Below are 25,095 nucleotides of genomic sequence, written 5' to 3'. Positions count from 1 at the left end.
ATATATTTCGTTTATTATTTAACACATACATATATAACTTACAAGGATATGTTTCATTAAAATATAAAAACTAACTTATAAAATTAATATTAATTTTGACACAGATTTTTTTTTGCGCCAAGAGGACTTTTTAACATACATAATTCTTAAAATAAAAATGTACTATTAAACTCATTGAATATTATTGTGTTACTATATCAGTAGTATATCTATCACAAAATTTTACCTAAAACTTTAAATTTAGTGTTGAAAGAATAAAATTCATTAATAAATTACCGATACATATATATATATATATATATATATATATATATATATATATATGTTTATCAGCTAAATTCTATATGAATATACATAATATCAGTATAAAACATTTATTTGTAGCTGGAGCAACACACTAAATATTACAGCCTTTAGAGGCAAAAAACTGATTGATCAATGAAATTATAGTTTTTATTAAAAATGACAGATTTTGAACACATACTCGTATGTAATGCTTAGTATGAATATAATAGTTAATATATAGTTATATGTAAACAACATATATAACATTAAAATGTTAATATGCTATTATGTATCGATCACTGCACTATATCTAAATATTTTATGACATTACACACAGAGATTGAATAACAATTATGATAATAGGTCTTAAATAAAACCTTAATATTTCCAATTTACAATGTATCATCATTATAAGGTATACGAACCTTTTCAAAAAAACACATACAATTGTAAAATTATTACCAGTGTGTTTTGACAAACACAATCATACAAGCACGAACAGACGATAAATCAAACATATATATTTGCAAAATAAAGAGTTCTTTTTCTAGAAAATTGACCAATATTAGTTATTAGTTATATTTTTGTATAGCGGCAAAAGTTTTAATTTATGATTGACAAATGTTCATATCTTTGTCAGCTATCTAACATGCCTTTCTCACAGCCTTTAGAATCAAGAATATCAAACATTTCACATTTATAAGATGTAACAAAAAACTTAAAATCTAGTACAAGGTGAATATAATAAAAATATTTTAATTATTGAGGTTATATATTATATATGTGAAATATAGCACTTAGTAATCATGATCCTAAATTAAAAAGGCAAGGAACAAATAATAAAGAAATATAAGGTCAGGTTAATAATAAAAAAATATACAAGTGATCAAATTTCTAGATATGAACAACTGCTTTATTTGTTTGAACTCAAAATTATTTTTGCACATGTCAGAAAAAACTTTAAAAAGCATAGTAACCAAAAAAAACACGAGAACTAATATCATAAATCTATTCAATCACGTAGCATAGCGTTTCGTCCATAACCTTGCTATGCGGTCATGTTCTTCTCGATTTTGTAAATATTGTGTGGCTATACTGCCAACCAAAGGATCAGCTGTAAAGCAATAATCATTTGCGTGAAATGTTACACAAACGAAAATATGTATAATATAAATAAAAGTATTTGTCAAGAAAAAAACATTAGGTGCCTTATAAAGCTGAGATATCACTTTCACCTCATATTGTATACACAAGTGATATGAATAAAAATCCAGATTGCCTCAAACATTATGTGAAATTAATATTGAAGATACCAATGTAGTTAAAGCCAATTAAATCTTAAAAAATTATAATGTAATTGAAAAACTACTATCAGCAAATATAATAATATATAAAACATAGAAAAAAAATATTATAACTTAGTAGTGCAGAATCAAAGTATCGCAAGAGCAATTTGGTCAAAAATTTATGTAGTTAAACAATGCTGACATAAATAAAGCATTCTAAAATAAAAAGAAACCAGTTTTCAATACATCATTGTCCTCTGCATGAAACTTGGATATAGGTGCATAGAAGCAAAGGTTGAAAAATAATGGTGAAAAATTCTGATAAAATAAATATTTGCCTTTAGGCATTAAAATTATTATTTAAAACATGTGTAATAAGATCTTACCTGGATTACAATCTGTTAGCAAAGAGCAAATAGACAGCAGAACCTTTGAAATAGTCAAAGCAGGTGACCAATTATCTTTTAATATGTCCAGGCATATTACTCCCTGGCTATTTATGTTACAATGGTAAATTCTTGTCCTAAATGTAACCTAAGAACAAGAAGATTTTATTTATGTATGTGTGTGTATGTTAATTTTACCAAGAAACAAATTAGTCAATTTTCGTAAAATATCATTACAGGAAGTAATCCATAAACTATTTTTTTGAATTTCCTTATTAATAACAAAAAAAACCTTACCTTAGGTGGTTTAAAAGGATATTCTGGTGAAAAATGAATATCCAAGAAAAACACCCCTCCTTCATACACACTACCAGGTGGCCCAAGTATAGTAGAAACCCATTCATACAAAGAATCTCCCTTCGGGCCCGCACTACAATTTGGAGGAGGATCAAGTGTAATCTCAGCTAGCTCCTTTTGAATTCTTTTAGCAGAAGTTCCAAGAGCCTTTTGTGTAAGGAAATAAGTTAAATAAAAAATTTATGCTTATAAAATTAAAGGCAGAACAACAGATAATTTCATGAATTGCTATTTGCTGCTTCTTTGCAGAGTGCATTCAATTTATATTTATATATATTTATATTTATATTACGGATACAGGAATAAATTTAATAATTACAGAAAATAAATTATCTTAATTGAATTAATTACAGTAAAATACAACTATTAAACAATATTAAGCCTAACATTAGTAATATCTAATACAATAACTTGAAGAGAAAAATGTGATAAAATTCAAATAGTTTAATTAAGCCTTGTAGATCTTGAGAGTCTTCTTATAAAAAAATCCTTTAAATATCCGTTATGCAATTTTTATTTCATCAGTCATTTTAAATGACTAATATAAAAATTAATTATATCACTACACTATATCACAAACAGCAAAAAACTTCAATTAACATATGTGCAATTAATGTAATACAACAAGAAAGAAAACTCTTTGTGCAGCAGAAAATCAGAAAAAATATGAGAAGAAACAAACATGAAATCAACGAGCAGAATGAACATTTGAAATATTCTTTGTCAAAATGTCATTATAAACTATAAATTATATCTATATCTGTAATGTACAATGATAGTAAAACAAAATAAAAATAAATTTGTAATATTAAAATATGTAACAATGTAAACGTAAAGTATTAAAGTATTAAAATTAATAATAATGTTCACAGATGTTATAGCAAACAGACCTTTACGAACAGACATGATTAAATTGCAAATTGTTTCATTATTGGTTTTTCCGTCATTTATTTGCTAAGTTGTTAAATAAGTTGCTTAAATAAATAGAACCTAAGCAAACATTTCTGACTGGCTTCGAGTTTTGTAATAAATTTGAATAGAACATAAGTAAATAAAAGTTTACCTTTGACATTTTAGGATTAGGTTTAGACTCTTTTGTTTCAGGTTTGGGCGCTACCGGTGCAGCATTAGATTCATTGCCTCCACGTCCGCCTGCGTTTCCACCCCCACCACTTCCACGGCCACCTCCTGAGCTGCCGCTCGATCCTGCACTCGAAGACATCGTTCCGCTTGTTTTTTTCTCTGTAATAAAAGTAGCACTTCAGAAGAAATAACTAAAAATTTGTGCCTTACTTTTCAACAATTTTTTATAATACAAAAAGACCCTCATCTGAACAAAACATTAACATTGAAAAGTTATGATCAAAACATCAATCAAATCAAATGAATTATTTAGGTAATTCAATATATATATGAGAATAAATAAAAATCCATAAAAGATCAGAACCAGTTAAAAATATAAATAATTTGATATAATTTTATAAAGGCAGACAATGTATCTTGTTGTTTCTGCTAAATATTGGACTGATGCATTTCACTTTCACAACATGATTCACTTGTCAACTTTATGGGATCTCTTATATGGCAGTTGAGACTTTAACTATTTTATAACACAACTTATTATAACACAAATTATTTGACGTTATATATGAATAAACAAACATATTATTATAATCGTAACTTGTATCAATAATGATATATATGATTATGAATCCCAGCATTAAGTGATTTTAGGTCATTTCATGCATTTTATAAATAAACTGAATAAATTTTCAGCATAACGCAACAAACTAAACAATAATATATTAAATCAAATCAAGCAGCTCTTAAAGCAATAGTACAAAGCCATACAAAAATTGACCCGATTAATTATGAGAATTAAATATATAATAGTGTCATTTTCATCAATTTAAATTTTCATATTACCTTAAATAATTACAAAATATTTGATGAAGTCATTGGTTGGCATGCATTAAATATTACTAAATAAATTTGACAACTACTCCCTAATCAAAAATTCATAACTATCTTGAGAGGTCAAATGTTTTATAATTAATTATTTATTCTTCTAGTTTCACAAATTGATGATTATTTATAAAGCAAAACATTGATCTGCAAGCATCTACTTTTGAGGAAAGCCGATAATAACATAATAATGCAGACAAACTATTTAGAAAAAATGGCCACTATAAAATTTACAAAAGAATTAGATAAAGTTTATATTTAATCCCATCATTTATTCAATTATATAATAATACTTGAATACACACCTTTAATAAAAAATTACTTTTGTTTGGCTTCACTTTTAAACATTTGTCAAATACTATTTTTAATGGAATAAATAATGATGCACACACTTACAAAAATATAATTTTGTAGAGCAGAAAGCTCTTAATACCGGCACAGGTTAGGAAACTGAAAAATTAAATTTAGATTCTAACTCACCGGTGATTTCTGCCAAAGCAAATTATCCCGAACTTTTGTTTAAAAAAAATAATGCAAGCTTAAGTTAAACAAAATTATTACAAATTACAAATATTATTCACATTTTACTTTTACAAATGTAGAAAATCAAATAGTTTTGCATTTCGTAAAAACAAAGTATTGTAAGTATTGCAATGTAGAACAAAAGAAAGTAAGGCACACCAACTAGATAAAATATACTAGATTTTCCTTAATAAATTTACATCAATTTATTAATAATCCATTAGTTAATGAATATAATTACTGGATGTTAAAAGGAGACTGCAAATTGATTGCCTGCATTACAAACTAAATATGGCAATTTCTATTTATTGGTGACAAAAGACATCAGTCATTTCGACCTTTAGCTTTATCTTGGGGTTACACGATACGCACATGCTGTCAGTACCGAAAAATTGATAGACAACTTTTGATGTGAAAATAGTGATCTTTAAAGTTATAGCTGCTAATTAACAAAATAACAATTATAATCGTAATTTTTCTATTTATTTAAAATGGTGGCAAATCGAAAAAAAAAGGTAACATCACAATTATAGGTTATATTTTGGATACACGTGTTTACGTTGATTATATTATTTTTAGTACGAATCAGGAGAGGGTTCCTTATTTATATCAAGAAAGCTGCTTTGAGGAAATTACAATTAACTTTGAAAGACTTTAGAAGATTATGCATAATCAAAGGTATTTACCCAAGAGAGCCAAGAAACAGAAAGAGGGCACAAAAAGGCAGTACTGGCATCAAAACCTTATATCACAAGAAGGACATACAGTTTTTAATGCACGAACCTATAATATGGAAATTACGTGAATATAAAGTATGTTCTTTAAATTATTCATAAAATGCATGACATATTCAAGTAAACATGAAGTAGCTTGGTATATTACGTTCAGTTTTATTTAAAATAACTGTTTTCAACTAGTGCTATATAATATCTTAAATTATTTCAGATATTCAGTCGCAAAGTAGGCAGAGCAAAAGCTATGCGTGACTTTGCGGCAATGAAGAGATACCTTGCAAATCATCCAGTTATAAAATTAGATCACATTGTAAAGGAGAGATATCCGACATTTGTGGATGCATTGCGTGACTTAGATGACTGTCTCACATTATGCTTTTTATTCAGTACATTTCCAAACATTTTAGATGCACATTTAGTACTTTTAATAATAAACAATTTGCCTAAAAAAAACTTTTCAACATGCAAAATTGCATCTTAAATTAATGAGCATACATTCTCACTTAATCAACTCATATTTTATGAATTTGTATGAACATAAATATATTAATGAAATTGTTACATAATAAAAACATTTAGTCTACGGTCACAGATCAACATTTCAAACTACTCTTCTTTTATTACAGCCACAGCACAAAAATGAAGTAGATTTCAAAGTCATGTCCACATTTGTTGAATTTTATACCGTTATGCTCGGTTTTGTCAATTTCCACTTATACCATATGCTGAATATGTTTTATCCACCAAAGTTTTCAAATATGTCACCTTCGGATAATGATCTATCACTTGTTGATGAAGATGTTTTTGTTGCTGAAAGAGTAGCAGCATTAAATGTACCTTTATCTAAAATTGGTGAAAATTCAAATGAAACTGATGAGGTGGATATTGATACTTTCCCTGAAATTGAAGATCCACAAAAAATGGAAGAAGCTAAAGAAGAATTTGAAAAAGTTAAAAATTTGAAAACTTTATTCAAAGGATTAAAAATATATATCAATCGTGAGGTACCACGGGAGCCTTTAGTATTCCTGATAAGAAGTTTTGGCGGTATGTATTTTTATTTATTCATTACATAATTACACTTGCAGAATTTTTTGGTCTTATATCCTTGTTGCAGGTGAAGTAAGTTGGGATAAATTACTTTTTGTTGGAAGCACATTTGATGAAGATGATGAAACTATCACTCACCAAATAATAGATAGGCCTTCGATTGATAAAAAATATATTTCGAGATACTATGTTCAACCACAGTGGATTTTCGATTGTGTGAATGCCAGAACTTTGCTTCCAACAAGTGATTATTTAATGGGTGCTAAATTACCTCCTCATTTGTCTCCATTTATTGATAAAAATAGAGAAAGAGACTATGTGCCACCAGAAGAAGCAGCTATGTTGGATCCTGAGTTATTACAAAAACAAGGTAAATATACTTACAAATAATAACATATTTTTTACTTTCAATATATTAAATCTGTTGAATATTTATAAGCTTATGTTATAATCATATTTGATATATTGTATTCCCTTTAGAAAAGGAAGATGCTTCTGAAAGTGAATCAGAGGATTCAGATGCAGACCAAAAGGAAGAAGAAACATCTAATAAAAAGTTGGTAGATAATACAAAGTCGAAGAAAAAAATAAAAAACAAACTCCAAATATTATTAAAGACCAAGAAGAAACCAAGTCTGAAGAGCAGATTTTAGATCCTGAAGAATTGAGAAATGAAAAGGTAAATAATTAAGCCCAACATTATTACATTTTTAGTGTCAATACAACACTGTTTTTATTTAATAATTGTAATTGTAATAAAATACAACTAAGTTGACTTCAACTAAGACCACATATAAATAATTATTTAAGTGATTATGAAATATGAAATTTTCTTTAACAGAAAAAGAAAATGGCTGTGAAAACTGGTGAGGTCCACAAAGAAGATCCATGGGAAAATAAAAGACAAGAGAAGCAAGAATATCGTTTACGTGAAAAAATGATCAAAAAGAAACATAAAAATCTTTATAAGAGCATGATGCAAAGTAGACAAGAAAAAGCTAAGGAAATTTGGCTATTGAAGAAGAAACGTAGGTTACATGATGAAAATGAAAAGCTGAAAAGAAATTGAAGAAAAAGAGAGGCTAAAGGTAAATTCATTGTAACACCGCAATAAAATTTATAATATTGTTGACTATATGTAACTTATTAATAAAAGAATATTAGTCTATGAATTATTTTTGTGTGAATTCTTATAAAAATGATTCCATCATATTGAAATATGAATTTACATCATGGTATGATTAAAAAAAAAAGATTAAAGAAAAAAAGGCTAAAGGTAAATTCATTGTAACACCGCAATAAAATTTATAATATTGTTGACTATATGTAACTTATTAATAAAAGAATATTAGTCTATGAATTATTTTTGTGTGAATTTTTATAAAAATGATTCCATGATGAAATATGAATTACATCATGGTATGATAAAAAAAAAAGATTAAAGAAAAAAAGATTGATGTGCATTATTTTCTCACTTGTTTGTTTTCTACATAATTTCAATACTTTCTGTACCTTATATACGTTGGTTAATTACAGGATTTAAGACATAAGGTTGAATCATCTATTGTAAAAAAAATTATAAATATCTAAAGTCTGGTGTAAAACCAAACGTTTTTTAATAAAAAAAACTTTTGATTCCTAAATTGTTAATGCATTTTCCTAATTTCTATAATAAATTTAGAATTTCATGATTTTACTAATTTTATTAATTTCTTCTACAATAATTACAATTACAAAATTACTAAATTCATACCTGCTATATATAGTCCAACTAGGTTTGGAACGTTTACTTTTTTGCATAGTATTCTCTTATTTTATACTTATCAAAATCTGGTTTCTTTTGCACTACATATTTCCAATGGATCCATTCTCCAATTAATACCATAGAGCTAATAGAAAAACCTACAGCCAAGGCTATAAAAGCTCCATACAACTTTTTTAAGTCCATTAGAGCCTCTTGTGGGTCATCAGTTTTCTGTTTGAGAAAAATAATTAAATATTAAAAAGTTTATTAAATTATTTTACAAATTTTATATTTTAAATTCAAACATCGATTTGAAAAGCAATGTGATGATAATATGTATATGATAATATTAGAGTATTCAATTCGACTGAAATATGTACTTTAGTTAATACTATTTGTACTAATTTTAAGAGGAGAAAAGCAGATAAGTAAATTTAAAAGCAATGGTTATATATTTTATAAAAAGTTTTTTGGGAAAGATAAAATCATATGTTTAAAATAACACCTCAATTCTTTTTTTCATAAATTCGACATTTTCGAAGAGCACTTTGCCCAACAAGGTGCTTTGAAGAAAACAAATATTGTACAAAATTGGTTGGTATTCGTTATTATTTAAACTTGCAATGAACGCCGGTATATTCAGTAGTACAATGAATATACCAAATATTCAGCCGAATTCATATTAGGTAAAACTATTCGGCCAAATTTTAATGCCAAACTTGTACAGAAGTGATTATTTTGCGATAGTTCTCTGATTGCAGCGGTATACTAAAACAAGTCGTCATTATTTCAAAAATATATTGCAAAGTGATTGGGAAGTTTTTTTTTTCAAAAAAAGATTATACATATTTTTAATATACTATTGGGCAATAATTTAATATGAAACATGTAGTATTGATGAGCGCATTGCTCTAAATTCCTATAGCATTTCTCTAAAGCTGAAATGGTCTACGAAAATAAGAAATAAACTACTTTCTAGAAATGAAATTCTTATAAAGAAGATCAATATGTATCAATGACTACATAAAATAAATATATGAAAAACTAAATCGACCAATTGCCTCCCTATTACCAAAGCATATTACTTAAGTGTTCGGTATTTGTCTGAATATTCGTTGCAAGTTGCAAGCCTAAATTAAATGCAATTGAAAATATTATAAATTAACCAATATCACACGCTATATAAAATCACATCGAGATATTATATATTATTAAAGTAAAGAAACGATAATGAAAATGAATAAAAATTATTGTAAATACCTGTGCTGCTTTTAGCGGTTCCGTTACATCACTCAACCATTTTTCAGCAAGACCTGTTTCAATAGCTCTTCTCAGAAATCGATCAGATCTTTGAAGAAGAGGTGAGTTTTTCTGAAGACCTATGGATACAGGCATATTTATCACGCAGTTATCCATGATATGCAGCGACCGTTGATTTGCCTACAATTTGCGAAACAATATCATGAAAATAGTTTTAGATAAAGTTTTTATGATCATTTTGAACTTAAAAATTGGAAAATATGTGTTTGTAAGTGATTGCACACATTATACATTGCTTTAGTATTTTTCGAAATCGGCTGCAACTAATTAAGTAATTAAAAGTAAATAATTATTTCAACCATTTAAATGTTTTGTAATGTAATAGAACGGCTATTTTACAAACTGTTTCTTCGTAATTAATTAACACTAACGATTAAATTAAAAAAAAAATCAAAATGTATTTTAAAGAGATCAGCTGGTAATCAGGTTAATTAAATTCTAGTAAAGATCGATAAAGCTACTATTTTTTTGAATTAACACAGAAATATAAGTATTCTAAAATTTCCAAAAGCATTCTGCGGATTTCCTTTACTTATGAGAAATGATAATGCTTATAAAAGTTCTACCATGTAAATTTTGAGAATTTAATTTTTTGAATTTTGTATGCTTGCTGCTTCATTATGGTAAAAGACAGTTGCAAAATATATAATTTTAATAACATAAAATCAGTCTCCAACGGAAATGCCAATTAAAAAAAAGTATCATGGTTATTCATATCGGTTTGATCTATCTATAATCCGACTATTATTTAACTATATTTTTTGAATTTTTAATAAAATTGTGCATCTAACATATTCTAAACTGATACAACTTTTAATACCATAGTGCAGCATTTTCGGACACTAAAATCGTTTTTTTTTATAAAATACAAAATTTGGTTCGAAGAACATTTACGCAATATTCTTAATTATAATTTTTATCTAAACATACCTCTTTTATATTACTGATTCCAAGCTCCCGATTAGATCTTTGTTTTTCCACGATCAGCTCACGCAAAAAGTGCTTGTTTTCATAGTATGCAAACTCCCCACGTGCGACTCGATCGACAGCCTAAAAATGAAATTAAAATTATTCACAAAATATTTCTATAAAGAAATTATGCACTTCAATTACCTCAGTTGCGTTGTCTACATCCTCAAATTTTCGACCAATGTTTCTGCCGTATTCGTCCAAAGATGTGACAAAAAATTGCTTATGTTGATCGCCCCAACCACCGGCTGATATTGGTGATTTTGATAGCTGTTCCAACGTGTCTATGCGAATTCTTAAAAAAATTAATTTTAAATGTTTTCAAAGGTTTGAACATTTCGAAAATTATCAATCAAAACTAAGAAGTAGTGATATCTAATATTAAAGCCAAAAGAGCACAAGAAAAAAATAGGTAGAGAAAAAATGTCAGTTGTAAAGAAATATATGCAACAATTATAAATATATATATATATATATATATATATAAATCTAATATAAAATATTATTTGAAAAACAATTTATTCTGAACATTCTAAAAATATTTCAATTACCTAGGAGCTGGATTAGCTAATATAGCCGTGAGACTAGCTCTATAAGATACAGCAACTAAAAACAGTATAACCAGTACCTGCAAATAAATTTAAATAATCAAATTATATATATACTCGTATATTAAATTATTCATTAAAATGTTAACAAATGCTATTTACCATCCAGTCAACATTCTCAATGACCATCCGGATGGTAAAGTTGGCAGCGACACTACCAAAAGCATACTGAATGTGTATAAAATACTATTCACCATTTCTCCAAAAACATAAAGTCCTCTTAATTCATCTGCAATTTGAACAATCGATCAACTCACCTCTTCATAATGAAAGGGTTTTGATTACTTTTATTAAAATATTTAGTGCTTGATTTTGTTTTAGGGTAAGGTTGCTCAAGTCGTACCACTGCCTAGGTAAAGTTAAATAGTACCAGCAAGCCCAGTAAAGGAAACGTTCACAATTGCCAACTTTGTGAAATAGAGAAATTAAAATGTAAGCTTTTTGTGAAGATTTTACAAATATACGCTCTATAATACACGCTTCTTTTTTTAAGTTTTATTTTAAACATATGATTTCATCTTAAGTAACTTTTTATAAAATCTATAATGTTTGCTTTTAAATTTACTTATCTGCTTTTCTCCTCTTAAAATTAGTAAAAATGGTATTACTATTTTAGTCGAATTTAATACTCTAATATTATCATGTATTAAATATTATCACCACTTTGCTTTTAAAATCGATGTTACTTAAATATAAAAGAACGAGAACATAATTTTAAAAGTACTTCCGCTATTTTTAAAGATTATTATTTTATTTTAGATGTTATTTTATTAATTAGGTTCCACTAGTAACTTATAATATTGACCCAAGACTATTTTCTATATATATAGTGCTTTAATTGCAGATACGACTAAGGCTGTAGGTGGTATGACTAAGGCGATTAGGCGCATTAATAGTAACGAAAGCATATTTTTAAAAAGTATAAAAATACAAAGATTTTAATATTAAACTGAAAATTTCAATTATTGTTGATAATAAACCAACTGAATAAAGATTCAATAAACGCCAAAGATTTTCTTTCAACTTACGTGTACGTGTACGTTTTACTTGCAACCTTACCCTATTAATTAATAATATAAAAACCTATTATAATATTAGCATACCTTCATCTTTCAGTTCCACTTTTTCGTCTTCGTCCATTTTTTGAACAAACACTTGCAAATGCATTTGATATTTAGCCAATCCGAAAAATATAAAGCCCAAAAAGAACAGAGCTATCATTACAGCTAGCCACATCATTGGCCTGCAAAATCAAAGAAAAAAATAATGGTTATTATTTTATTTTCTTATATAACTGTATTTATCAACAAAATCTAACTTGAATGGTAAAATCAGAGTCATCCACGAGTTATCAAAAAGAGCTTCTGGTGTTAGAAAAGTCAGACATTCGGTGCCATAAGGTAAGCTAAGATCCATGTATTGCAGGTTGTATTGTGTGTAATGCAAATCAGCTACAGCAAAATCAGCATAACCTCCTACCTGCATAAAATATTAAAATAAAATGCTATGATAATTCCACAATGAGACGTAGATGATATTTTTATTATTAAATGGGTAATGGGTATTATATCTATAATAGGTGTAATGATCAATTTATAATTTAACTTATAATTACTAATTGACTAGAAATATATTTCTAGACATATAGAATATATATAGCAATAGTATTGAAATACAAGCAATACAGAATATTAAAGTAACTGGGCCGATTGTTCCCTTCAGTTTATGTTTGATATAAATATCCATTGTTATCGGTGTGATTTTTGTTAATTCCGATTAATAAAATTAAAGTTGATGGTTGCGAGTATATATAAGACAAAAAATATATTTGGTATAATTATACAATTTTTTTTAATTTCGATAATTATTACAACTGTTAAATAATTAACATCCAGTAATGTTGATAAATAATAACATAAATTTAAATAAATAAGAGTGCAAAGGATAGAATTTACATGAAAATAATGTCCGTAATATGATGAAAAATGCAAAATGAATTTTTTTTTGAAAAATAAAGGCTCATATTTATAATGTAAAAAAAAATAAGAAAAAACTATAAATAAAAGATATAAATTATTTTTACAATGAATTTAAGAATGTATACAAATGAATTTTTTCTATAGTATCTGATGAATGGGATATCCCTATCTCGAACATGTAGACAATATAAATAAATAAAAAAATAAATAAATTATTTTTTGAAAAAATATAAATAATTTTCTTTTTACCATTTCGCCCAATATTCCAGAATAAGTACCGTTTTCGTCTTTTCTACCCCACATTTCAGTGTCTGCATTAGCGGGTTCATACAATTGCAAAGTGAAATTCATTGCTCTTGCTAAAGCTCGCACTAACTAAATAATGAAAGAAAAGTTTAAATATTTTAACACAACTTTATTTTACTAGCAAAATAATAATACATACCTCTATTTCCAAACCCGTATAAACGGTAATAGTTTTTGTTTCCCTAGTGTTACCTTGAAATTAAATAATGTTCAGTAAATACTTTATTTTTAGTATTATGATTAAAATCATTAAAAAAATGTTCACAAATTGATATATAACAAATTATTTTTGATAATATGGTATTATAAACAACAACAATATTATCGTAAAAACACGTGGATTCATTGAACAAACTCTTTAAACTAAAATAATAATAATATTTGTTATTGAATTTTAATTAAATTATAATTCATTAATTTTGAATGTAATTTGACTGATGTCTCACCTATGTATTCAGTTTTTGACAATCTTTTCACAGCTGGTAAATGATTCAATATCGCTACAGACATTGGTAAGCCCAATAAATTGCGCGTTTTATCGCGAAACAGATCCACGCTATAAATAAAAACAATTTTATAAATTTGAAATTGAAATTTTGCAAATTTGGTTGTTTAAAATTTGATTAAATTTACACTTACTTGTTTCTCAAACCATTTCCCTTACGCCAATAATCGAGCTTTTTCAAAACCAATATTCCTTTGACTTTTACTGGATAAGGTACGGTGCTCAATTCATACCATGCGCTGGTTTCTCCTGACTAAAAATAATTAAATACAGAAATCTACAAAATTAACTATATTAATAAACAATATAAAATATATGACTTGCAATACAATTTCAAAAATCATGTTAATATAATCAATAATCAATAATCCAATCGACTTGGAGACTCAGATTCTACCGAATTTTAAAGTTGCGACGCTACAAGTTTGAAATTTTAACATGGCCAAAATTTACTTCAAAATTTACTGAATTTTTATATTTAAACATTTAGGCCTATAATATTTTTGTTCTGAACGTTTGTTAAGAACATGATCGACCTCTACTATCAATCAAAGATTGGTCAAATCGGCTTAGCCAATCTCTCTCAAGAAGTTTATGTTACGTTATAGAATTGTTAAGTTTGTTTAACAGTAAATAAAAACGAATAAATATATATCGCCGCAAAAATAATCACATGACAATAATACCTAAATAAGATCAAATAATTTACCAGAGGTACTTACTTGGGAATGCGACTTCGATTTTTTACTAAAACGCCTTATGAAAATAACTCTAACAATTCTATACCAAAGATAATGTGCATCTGGCGCTAAAAGTTTGTAATCATGCAGCATGATGTATCGCGCACTTGTATCCAACACTCGGGTTCTGTAATTTTGAATAAAACAAACATAATTTTAAATATAATTAATGTATTTATACACGTTGAATTTTAAAGTATACTAACTTGTCTCCAAACATCAATAATCTCACGGCTTGGTACGGATTTCCAAGTAAGATAACATAAGTTTCGCAACCATCGTGCCTAACACCTTCTATAGCGTCAACGGTATCATCATTTGGAGAAAGAAGATCCTCACCATGTTTTACAACTATCTGCAAAATAAATTTATGTCTAAGTAATCTTTTTTTCTATTCAACGTTTTATCTATTTTATTTACCATAAAGTAAGTGTGCCTCCTATAAGTATCCATAAGCTCTCTTGTAAAAATGCGAGAATGCGGTTTGTCGCTTAATAATGCTAGACAATGTGCCCTTCTACTGTATTTTGGCGAAATATCAATTAATAAATCTCTTACTTCTCTCAATCTTTTATTTTCTTTTTTCAAAAATAAATTCGTATCAATCGTAGACTGTCTGCAAATGAAAGCGGATATATATCCGCGATAATGAGATACTATAGTTATCTCAAAGCCACTTTTATAATAAAATAGTTTGATTAATAAAATTTAAGGCTATAATATAGAAAAGAAACTATAAAATATTTAAAGAAATAATAGTACAGAACTGATACGACTAATATTATTAGAATTATATTACTTTGAAAAATACAGAGTATTATAAAAATTCTATAATGTAATATTCTAAAATATTAGTACGTTCTAAGAATGTTACATTATAGAACTTTTGTAATACTCTGTAAACGTACGTTTAAAAAATACAAATTATTTAATATTTCAGAGTAATCTTCAGTGAATTGTAGAAAACAGCTGCAACTGCAATTCATAAAGATAAAAAATTTAATTGTGTTCAAGTTGTGACAATATTGATTTGACTTTATTTTTGGATGAGCTAAAAACCAATCGAATTAAATATTAGCTCGAAATGTATTATTAATATTTTTAAAATTTTTAAAAACAATAATAAAAAAGAAGTATAGTAAATAATTTTTCATGATCTTTTCGTGAAAGTATCGTAATTTGATGAAAGTTTTACGTTGCCCACACTCTGATTTTAGATTAAATTTTAGAAACCTGAAATATATAAACGCGATTTAGGAAAAAAATATAAGGTTGTAATTCACGGTGTTCTTATATTCATCATACCAAATAACGTTCTGAGTTATCGTTAGCGCGAAAAAATAATTTTTCGTTTTGAATTTTTGGGCAGTGCTGTTGTTTAGACTATTTTTAGTTAATATTATTCGAAATTCACTATTTTTTTCTTATACTTCCCAAAATTTTGTCTTATTCCAAAGTAGAACATGTTGAAAAGTTGAAGAAACCTGAGCTAGTTTGGTATACAAACTACCTTCGCAATTGATTGCGATATTTTATTCAATTACTTATATTAGGCTTACCCGATCACTCTAAAAATTTCATTTGTATTTGATAATATTATAATGACTGTTAATGAGACATTCAAAGCGAATTTATAAATCATTTTATACCAAATATATTTATTTAACTGCACTTTACGATAAAGCAACTAATTCAAACCATTTCAAATGTAACAGTTAATGAATTTCCTAACGTTTTGTGGGTTAGAACTAAAACCTATTACAAGTATACTAAATACGAATGAATTTATATAAATTTTTAAAAGACTCATTTAGTTTCTTCTTCGAAACGTACGAATATTTGTAAATAATTAATTTTCAATTACACGTTGTGTGCTACTTTATATGCGCTATAAACAGCTACTATAATGAATACAACGAATTTTACGAGTAAATAACTGCAGTAACAAGACGAAAAAATATCAGTTGCATGAATATATTTCATAATTATAAAATGATTTCGATTTCGTTAATAAACAAATATTACGATTTGTTTCTAGATCTGCGGTATCTTTACTAATTCTGTTGGAATTTGAAATTGGACTTCATGATCATGCTGTTTATTTGAAGCATAAGATTACTAGATTCTAAAATTATCTTAGGATTTGAAATTATTTAGGTTGTAACAAAATATTTGTGTCAATTAAAAAAGTTATACAGTAAAGTAAAAATAAAAGAAAACAATTATAGAGTATTAAATAGAAATAGTACAATTAAAAAATAATAATAAAGCTAATAAAAAAATTATCCTGTTTTTTCTGTAGTCATTTACTTGTGGACTAGGCAGAGTTCCAAATGGATTTGTGTTATTTGTAAAAATAAGTGAAAATTTGATTCGTCGCCTGTGAATTATATTTACGTAGTTTGCAAGCGCTAATTAAGTAAATATAATATTAAGCCCTTTGACAATGCCATAAAATCAAATCAGGAGTAAAAGCCATAATTGGAGTATGACCAGATAATTTTGGAACTAAGAATTAAGTACTTATTTCTTATGAACATAGAGACGCAATGTGAAATTTAGCGAAAGTCTCACCTTTGATTTTACTTTGAAACAAGTGCGGAATGCCAATTCTTTTTTGTTTTTCAAAGCAGTTAGAATGCATGGGATAGACCAGTTGCCAACTTTTCTGAAACCAAATTGCAAATCCACCATTCCCTGTGATCTTCCAGTAATCGTGTAGCAGTAGTTTCTCAATTATTGGTTCTGGCCCATATACAACTATTTTGGTTTGTCGAGAAATTAATTAGCTATAAAAAAAAGCAACACCTCGAATATACATTGTTTAGCATTATAAATCTATTAATGATTATCAAGTAACTTGTAGCTTTTAGACCTATACTATGAATGCTAAAGATAAATGTATTTTATCAAAATGCAAATTTATATATATTCTGATCACATTTTTACCTAAAAAAGCATTCCATCCATTTAATCCATGAAGCAAAACACTAATGTTTCTTCCGTAACATTAATATAAATGCATTTCTGGTTAATGCAGATATTTTCTCCTTTCCTGGCCGATCATTCTGCTGGAAATTTCACAATTTTAATTTACCTTTAATATATGAAATGTATTAGATTATAAAACAATGGTATGTAGGTTTACAAAAGATATATTTCAAAAAAAAAACTACAATCCAAATTAATAAAGAAAAAGCTATATATGCATATATGAATCATTATAGGTCTATTAACATATAACTCAAAAATCTATATAAAAAATAAACTTCACAGAAAAACAAGCCAAAATACACTATCATATATCTGACATGAATTACTATCATTAATTTACTATCTTTAAATTCACAAAAATATTAAAATTATTACTAAGTCTATGACAAATGTTATATTAAAATTTTATACTAAAATATATTTATGTATATATGGATGACGCAGTGCACGAATTGTTTTAGAATGAATTAGCATTTTACCCGAGTTTTCACATAAATAACACTTAATACTAGTTTTTCACAACTTTTCTAAATTAAACAAAGAATTATGTTAATTAAAGAATGGCAAATTGACTTAGATACACATGATAAAAAGAAATATATATATATTAAAACAATTTTAATAAAACCTAACACTTCAATTATAAAAATACCAAATAGTAGTGAACTTTATCACTCACATATACATAAACAATACTATTTTAGAACTAAATAATATAAACACAAAAACATAGCTTTAGAAAGTTCACAACTCTGCTCGTTAAAACAAAATATGAACTATTAAAAATGATATAGACATGTGAGGGACAATTTTAATATCTTGTTTTACTATCAATTTGCAATTAATATCTGTATATGCAGTTTCATTTGTGTATAAAATGTAATAAAATATGATTTTGTTCATTCTAAAATTTTACAATAACCTTATATATATAGGATAAAATCATGAAATTAACAAAATAGTATATAAATATATTTACAGTTGCGCTAATCTATTATCATAACAGTATAATTCATAATTATAGTTTAATCTAAGTCAATAATGTTAGGATTTGTAAATAACATAGCATATAACCAATAAGTACAAATATAACATTAGTTACACATGTACATATGTGGAAAGTTCTGTCAAATTTGAAGATAATTTTAAAAACTACAAACTACAACCCGTTTAATAAAAGGCTAGTTCCTACCAGTAACAAATGATGAATATTAAAATGTTTTATGGTTAAGAAACTAATTTTATGACAAACAAATCCTCACTGCCTTACTCTAGACTAAACCTTAATCAGAAACCTTATCTATCTAATATGTATGTACATTTCATCTTAAATTAACTAATTCACTTTAATGTTGCCACTAAACTTGATAATTGGTAGCATTCATTTTTTTGTGCAATGAAGGCATACATAGGCTGTATGTGAAACTTCACTGCATTTTTTGAATCAAAACCATTACTTAGAATTTTCATCAGTTTTAAAATATATAAAAATAGTTTTTGTTATGAAAAATAAGTTATTTACAATTGATCTATTTTTCACTGGGTACTCAATTACAGATTAATAACTAATTATATTATTTGTAAATATATTACCTAATTTATACATTCATTAAAATATATACAATTTTAATTACATGACTTCTTGTGTAGGTGCTTGTTGATTTTATAAGAAATATAATGTATCAAACATGCAATTATGACATTTTCTGAGAATGTAAAATATTCCAAAAAATGCCTAAGCTAAAAACTTATAAAAGTTTATGTGTAACAAATCAACATATTTCAGCATACACAATGCGTTTTAAAATAAGTTATAAATAATTTCCTTAAAATCGACAGAATTCTTATGCATCCGTTTCAACCCATTCTGCAAAGCCACGAGCAACTAATTCTTGATTTACAAACATCACTTGCTGCAGATCAAACAAACACAATTATAAAATATTTGGTAACAAAAAAAATGAAATATTCAAACTAATTTTTACTAACTCAAAGTAGCGCTACTATTATGCAAGTAAAATAATCTCATTATTGAAATGAATCAAGCTTTTCCAGCCATTATAGCAAAAACTATACATTATTATTTTTGATAGTTGTATAAAGTATTAAATATATTACTACTTCAATATTGTGAACAAATGAAATTTAACAAATATTCTTCTTAAATTGAAAAAAATAATTATATAATAAAATTATTAGAGTTAAATATCATTAGAGAGTAGGTGTGATAAAATAAAATATTACTTACATTTGTTGCTAATGTAACATACAAGTGCACAAGTGGGACGTCATCAAGAAAACCATAAATTTGAACTTGCAACAAGCGACCATATGTTAAATGTCGCAAACACTCATCTGCTTCATTTGACCATTGTAAAGAACCTTGTAATAGAAAGATGTTCGTTAGTAATATTATGACTAGATATACAATTAATTATAGCTCTTTAAATATGTGGTAATGATTAATTTCAAAATTATACCATTAGAAAACATGAAACATGAAAACAGATGCTGAACTTAATACATTGTTACAAAACGTAAAATACAATACATATATATATATATATATATATATATATATATATATATATTTATATATATATGAATTACAATAAATTATAATAAATTAACTACTAAATCATATATATATATATATATATATATATATATATATATATATATATTATTGAGTCATATTAATATTAATAATAAATATGAAAAAAGCTATTTATCCAACTCACCATTTGCTGGTTGAACATTTGCTAATAAACAATCAACAGCTTGGAAGGGTAGCATCATTAAATCAGCTCGAATTTGTCTTAATTTTGACACTTCCGTTACAACTCTGCTTCCATAATCAACTAATCTTAATTCAACTTGATAATCTTCAGTCTGCTCAGTTTGTTCAGTCTGCTCACTCTTTTCATTCAAATCATTATTTTTTGGCTCAAAAACATTAGTTATTTGAGCTCTATACCAATGACAATCTAATGGACAAGCACATACCATACCAGCTAAAATTAAATTATAGAATTAAAATGGATTTTCAAGTTAACACAAAATTCAAAAAGGATATTCCCATAATAAATAAGGTAATTTAAAAAATATGTCATTTTATGTAAATAGGTATATTCGATATATAAAACAAGAAAAAAAAAAGGAATTGATATCTACCTTTAACTGGTAGAGGTAGTCTAGGATTATCATTTTGAGAATATGTTTGTGCCATGCAGCATTGTAATAAACTTAAACTAGGAAATGATGGATGTAAAGGCTGCTGCAAAGATACTATTCCACCATTTAAAACACAGCTCACTGTACAGTCATTATTTACACCCTCGATCAGTTGCAACTAAAATGATATATGAAATTAAACATAGCATTCGATACAACAAAGTAATGTTTTTCTCAGTATAAGATCTAACTTCAAACAATACATAGTTTACAAATATAAATCTTCTTACCGAAACGCATTCAGGTGATATTTCAGGTGTTAATACTGCCGGAGGAAAACTCACTCTTTGTAAAGTAAGATTGGGGTATTTCTTTTCAGGGAATTTCTCTCTAATCATAACCAATGCAGCATCAATTTCTGTTTGAAGACCATCTATGGCACATATCTTGTATTTTGATAAGTTTTCTGGATGGTTTTTAATAAGTATATTTGCTCCTGTAAAACTTTTTATTTTGTTGACAAAAACACCATTTCTTCCAATCAAACGACCAACACAAGTCTGTGGTATAATAAACTCATAAGTTGTTGCAAGCTCACTTCTGGGTGAAGAACCTTTTCCACTATCCTCAGAATGCTGGAATAAGAACAATAAAATTACTATACGCAATAAATAAAAAACATAAAAATTGCACTCTGAAACGCTTTTGAAAGATCATAGTAGTATCTTACCTCGCTGTGTCTATCAGAATATGCACTTAGTTGAGGACTGCTAGACATATTTTCTGTAGGGCTGTGATACGCTGAATCTCTAATGTTCTCAGTATTTATATTTTCAGTGTTTTCAGTTTGGCATTCTAATTCACACAATTCCTCTGACCAATCATTTCTCTCATTATCTTCAACCACTTTATTCGGTTCAGATTCCACAGAAGTCATTTTTTCGGAGATATTGATTTTTTCAAGACTTTCAATTGTTTTGCTGGTGAAAATATCTTCTTTCTCTTCAGCCATGGCTTGTTCTTTCTGAATATTCAATTCAGGTTTTAATGATTCACTTTTAACTATTTCTGATTCAACTTTTTCTACTTCTTCCTTAAGATTTTCTTTCTCAATGTTTTTTGACACTTCTTCCTTAATTTCTGGTTGATTGTCAGTATTTTCAATTTTGGCCTCAACTACTGCTTTATTAATTTCTGATGACGCTTCAGCCTTATCAATTACTTGAGATTTGTTAGTTTTTTCTCTGGTCATTTCTTCAGGTCTTTCAAATAAAGTTTCCTTCTTTTCCAAGCTGATAGATTTTGGCACACGATTGAAGCAATAATCCTTTTCTTGTGATTTTTGTGACTGAATTTTAAGGATCTCAATATCTAGTTGGTCGTCAGTCAATTCAACTGGAGATCCAACAGGTATATCTATAGGCAAAGACTTATTCAATTCTGGTTTTTCAGTTTTACCTAAGTTTTCCTCAATGATAACCTCTAGTTGTTTAGATTTATCGCTTTCGAATGATTTTTCAGCAATGCTTTCAACTACTTCTTTGTCAAGTTTCTTCTTTGATCCACCTGGATCTGAAAGATGTGGATTTCTCTTCCTGTACCACAAAATACCCAGAACAATAGCCAAGCCTGGCAATCCCAATAGTATTATGGATCTCACTGCAGACATAGTAATTGAGACCTATGGTGTCGCTGTAAAGAATAATAAAAATTACATGATTATGACTGATCAATTATGCTGCGAAGGTAAATACTATACTTAATAAACTATAAAACTGTCCTAGGTTTTCAACAATAGCATAATAATTATGTGTTAAACTTGTTTTTTCTAATAAATGTTTTTTACGAAGTACTTGAGAATGAAAATAAACTAGTCAAATATATTTCAAAATAATATATAGGAACTGTATTTATAAAGCATTCTAAATTATAACAAAAATTATTACTAATTCTAATTAAAACATACATTCATTTTCAGACGGTCATAGCAAAACTTGCAAGTGTTCGAATTATGTATGAAAGGAATAGTAATTCGTAATACGAGTTATGTGAACTGCAAGAAACAACCATGAGTAACAAATTAGTATTATGTATATATATATATATATATATATATATATATATATATATATATATTATTTTTGGTTTGTAAAATTGAAACATATTGAAATCAAAGTAAATTTACCAGCATCAAAAATCCATAGAATATAGTATACTAATCATTTAAAATAGATCAGTTTTGGAATTATAATTTAATATCATGAATAATGAGAAAGCATGTTATTATTAATTGAAACACACATTCATTTTCAGACGGTTATAGGTTAACTTGCAAGTGTTCAAATTATGTATGAAAGGAATAGTAATTCGTAATACGAGTTATGTGAATTGCAAGAAACAACCATGAGTAACAAATTAGTATTATGTATATATATATATATATAATATATATATATATATATATATATATATATTGAATGTTACTTTTGGTTTGTAAAATTGAAACATATTGATATCAAAGTAAATTTACCAGCATCAAAAATTCATAGAATATTGTATACTAATCATTTGAAATAGATCAGTTTTGGAATTATAATTTAATATCATGAATAATGAGAAAGAATGTTATTATTAATTAATAACACACATTCATACTCAGAGGGTCATAGCAAAACTTGCAAGTGTTCGAATTATGTATGAAAGGAACAGTAATTAGTAATACGAGTTATGTGAATTGCAAGATACAACCATGAGTAGCAAATTAGTATTATATATATATATATATATATATATATATATATATATATATATTGAATGTTACTTTTGGTTTGTAAAATTGAAACATATTGAAATCAAAGTAAATTTACCAGCATCAAAAATTCATAGAATATTGTATACGAATCATTTGAAATAGATCAGTTTTGGAATTATAATTTAATATCATGAATAATGAGAAAGAATATTATACTAATTTCAACAAATAACTTAATAAATATACATTTTTAATAATATAAAAGGTGATGTATGCCTAAGCCAATCTTTATCTAATTAAATGATTATTAGCATATCAACATTAATATGCATAAGTATTATATACAGCTTGTGCAAAAGAATGGTGAATTTTATAAATAATAATTATTTATACCATTTTATTATTTGATTCTAACATTATTCTATTAGTTGCGATATTGCTACGTGATTACGCAACTATTATGATTACAAGCACTCACATATAAACAAAATGTACAGCTATAAAACATTTTATACATGAACGTAATCTAAGTACTATGTTGTAGCAATTGCGCACAAAATATCTATGCCCGGTGTCAGCAAAAACGGCCACGGATATATAATATGCCTGATGATATTTAATAGTTCAGATTTCATAAGGTATAATCGAATACGCAATATTAGAGGAAAGAACTAATTCATTCAAATGACCCTGATGGCGACATAACACGTTTAGTAATAAACATATGCAATATATACTGAGCATATGTTATAACATCCATGAATTAAAACAAATTCCAAATTCTCTCATCTACAAGCAACATGTGTTTCACCCGTAATTATTTTGCAGAGAACACAAAACATTACGTTCAAAACACTAAAATGCCCATGTCATCAATTTTTCATCGAACCATAACCTTAAAAACTTGTTTTGAAAATACAATAAATACTTATTAAGATATCAATTCAACATTGTACAAAAATCTCGTAACAGCTGACTTCGAGAAGCGAAACAAAAAAATTACCAACAAATAAGAAAAACAAATAAAAATCATACCAATTCATTTACGACTCCATATTGCTGAGGCATTGGAATTTACCACGTGGTGAAACACACGGCAAATTTACTTCGCGATATTTACAACATAAACCACAAGATTTTTACAAGTAAAACAAACAAAAATACTTTGTTAAATTAACACTGAATTGATAACACAAAATTATGATGATATTCCTGAAAAATATTAGTATTTTTCAAGCATTGCACTACACGAAGCCGGTTTTTTCAGTGAACAGAGCATAGATGCGTGTAGAACCGAATGCATGGGTATATGACTCGCGTGCGATGTACACAGTCACGCGCGCTACATACGGCGGAACGTTGAAAATCATTGAACGCGCTAGATTCAAAAGACAGGGGTCACATTAGAAAAAAGCACAT

The 25,095-nt window shown here is 26.9% G+C and overlaps 4 protein-coding genes across 5 annotated transcripts; 1 reads left to right on the top strand and 3 right to left on the bottom strand.

Moving 5' to 3' along the window:
• Positions 1-761: 761 nt before the first annotated feature.
• Positions 762-4,891, bottom strand: LOC113385065 (ubiquitin-conjugating enzyme E2-24 kDa-like). 2 transcript variants are annotated; one of them, XM_026622870.1, is made up of 5 exons: positions 4,760-4,891; positions 3,378-3,556; positions 2,255-2,461; positions 1,958-2,105; positions 762-1,399 (listed from the first exon to the last, which is right to left on the bottom strand). In XM_026622870.1, the coding sequence occupies exons 2-5, from the start codon at positions 3,534-3,536 to the stop codon at positions 1,302-1,304; spliced, it is 612 nt and encodes a 203-aa protein (XP_026478655.1). In that variant the 5' UTR covers positions 3,537-3,556; positions 4,760-4,891; the 3' UTR covers positions 762-1,301. The 2 variants fall into 2 exon arrangements, with proteins under 2 accessions (XP_026478655.1, XP_026478654.1); XM_026622869.1 differs by lacking the exon at positions 4,760-4,891 and adding an exon at positions 4,585-4,714 and having other exon boundaries at positions 763-1,399.
• A 256-nt stretch (positions 4,892-5,147) lies between these two features.
• LOC113385890 (pescadillo homolog) lies at positions 5,148-7,699 on the top strand. Its single transcript, XM_026623714.1, is given in 9 exon segments — positions 5,148-5,316; positions 5,381-5,408; positions 5,411-5,613; positions 5,747-5,933; positions 5,977-6,582; positions 6,653-6,955; positions 7,066-7,172; positions 7,175-7,264; positions 7,427-7,699. Coding segments are annotated over 9 exon segments (1,821 nt in total). The 5' UTR covers positions 5,148-5,292.
• A 672-nt stretch (positions 7,700-8,371) lies between these two features.
• LOC113385889 (glutamate receptor 2-like) lies at positions 8,372-16,398 on the bottom strand. Its single transcript, XM_026623713.1, is given in 17 exon segments — positions 8,372-8,560; positions 9,590-9,769; positions 10,580-10,699; positions 10,763-10,913; positions 11,170-11,230; positions 11,233-11,246; positions 11,329-11,483; positions 12,349-12,469; positions 12,545-12,705; positions 13,455-13,580; positions 13,651-13,703; positions 13,958-14,067; positions 14,151-14,269; positions 14,739-14,883; positions 14,963-15,111; positions 15,177-15,372; positions 16,316-16,398. Coding segments are annotated over 17 exon segments (2,133 nt in total).
• A 2,023-nt stretch (positions 16,399-18,421) lies between these two features.
• LOC113385411 (KH domain-containing protein akap-1-like) lies at positions 18,422-24,859 on the bottom strand. Its single transcript, XM_026623259.1, has 7 exons — positions 24,712-24,859; positions 21,655-22,616; positions 21,215-21,559; positions 20,925-21,102; positions 20,492-20,764; positions 19,999-20,132; positions 18,422-19,663 (listed from the first exon to the last, which is right to left on the bottom strand). The coding sequence occupies exons 2-7, from the start codon at positions 22,591-22,593 to the stop codon at positions 19,595-19,597; spliced, it is 1,938 nt and encodes a 645-aa protein (XP_026479044.1). The 5' UTR covers positions 22,594-22,616; positions 24,712-24,859; the 3' UTR covers positions 18,422-19,594.
• Positions 24,860-25,095: the final 236 nt, after the last annotated feature.

Source organism: Ctenocephalides felis, unplaced genomic scaffold (assembly GCF_003426905.1).
Source record: "Ctenocephalides felis isolate EL2017-DRISC unplaced genomic scaffold, ASM342690v1 CF-g0.4_SCAFFOLD_03571, whole genome shotgun sequence".
Lineage (NCBI taxonomy): Eukaryota > Metazoa > Arthropoda > Insecta > Siphonaptera > Pulicidae > Ctenocephalides > Ctenocephalides felis.
Note: the sequence above shows the minus strand (reverse complement) of the source record. Positions and strands in the feature narration are given on the sequence as shown.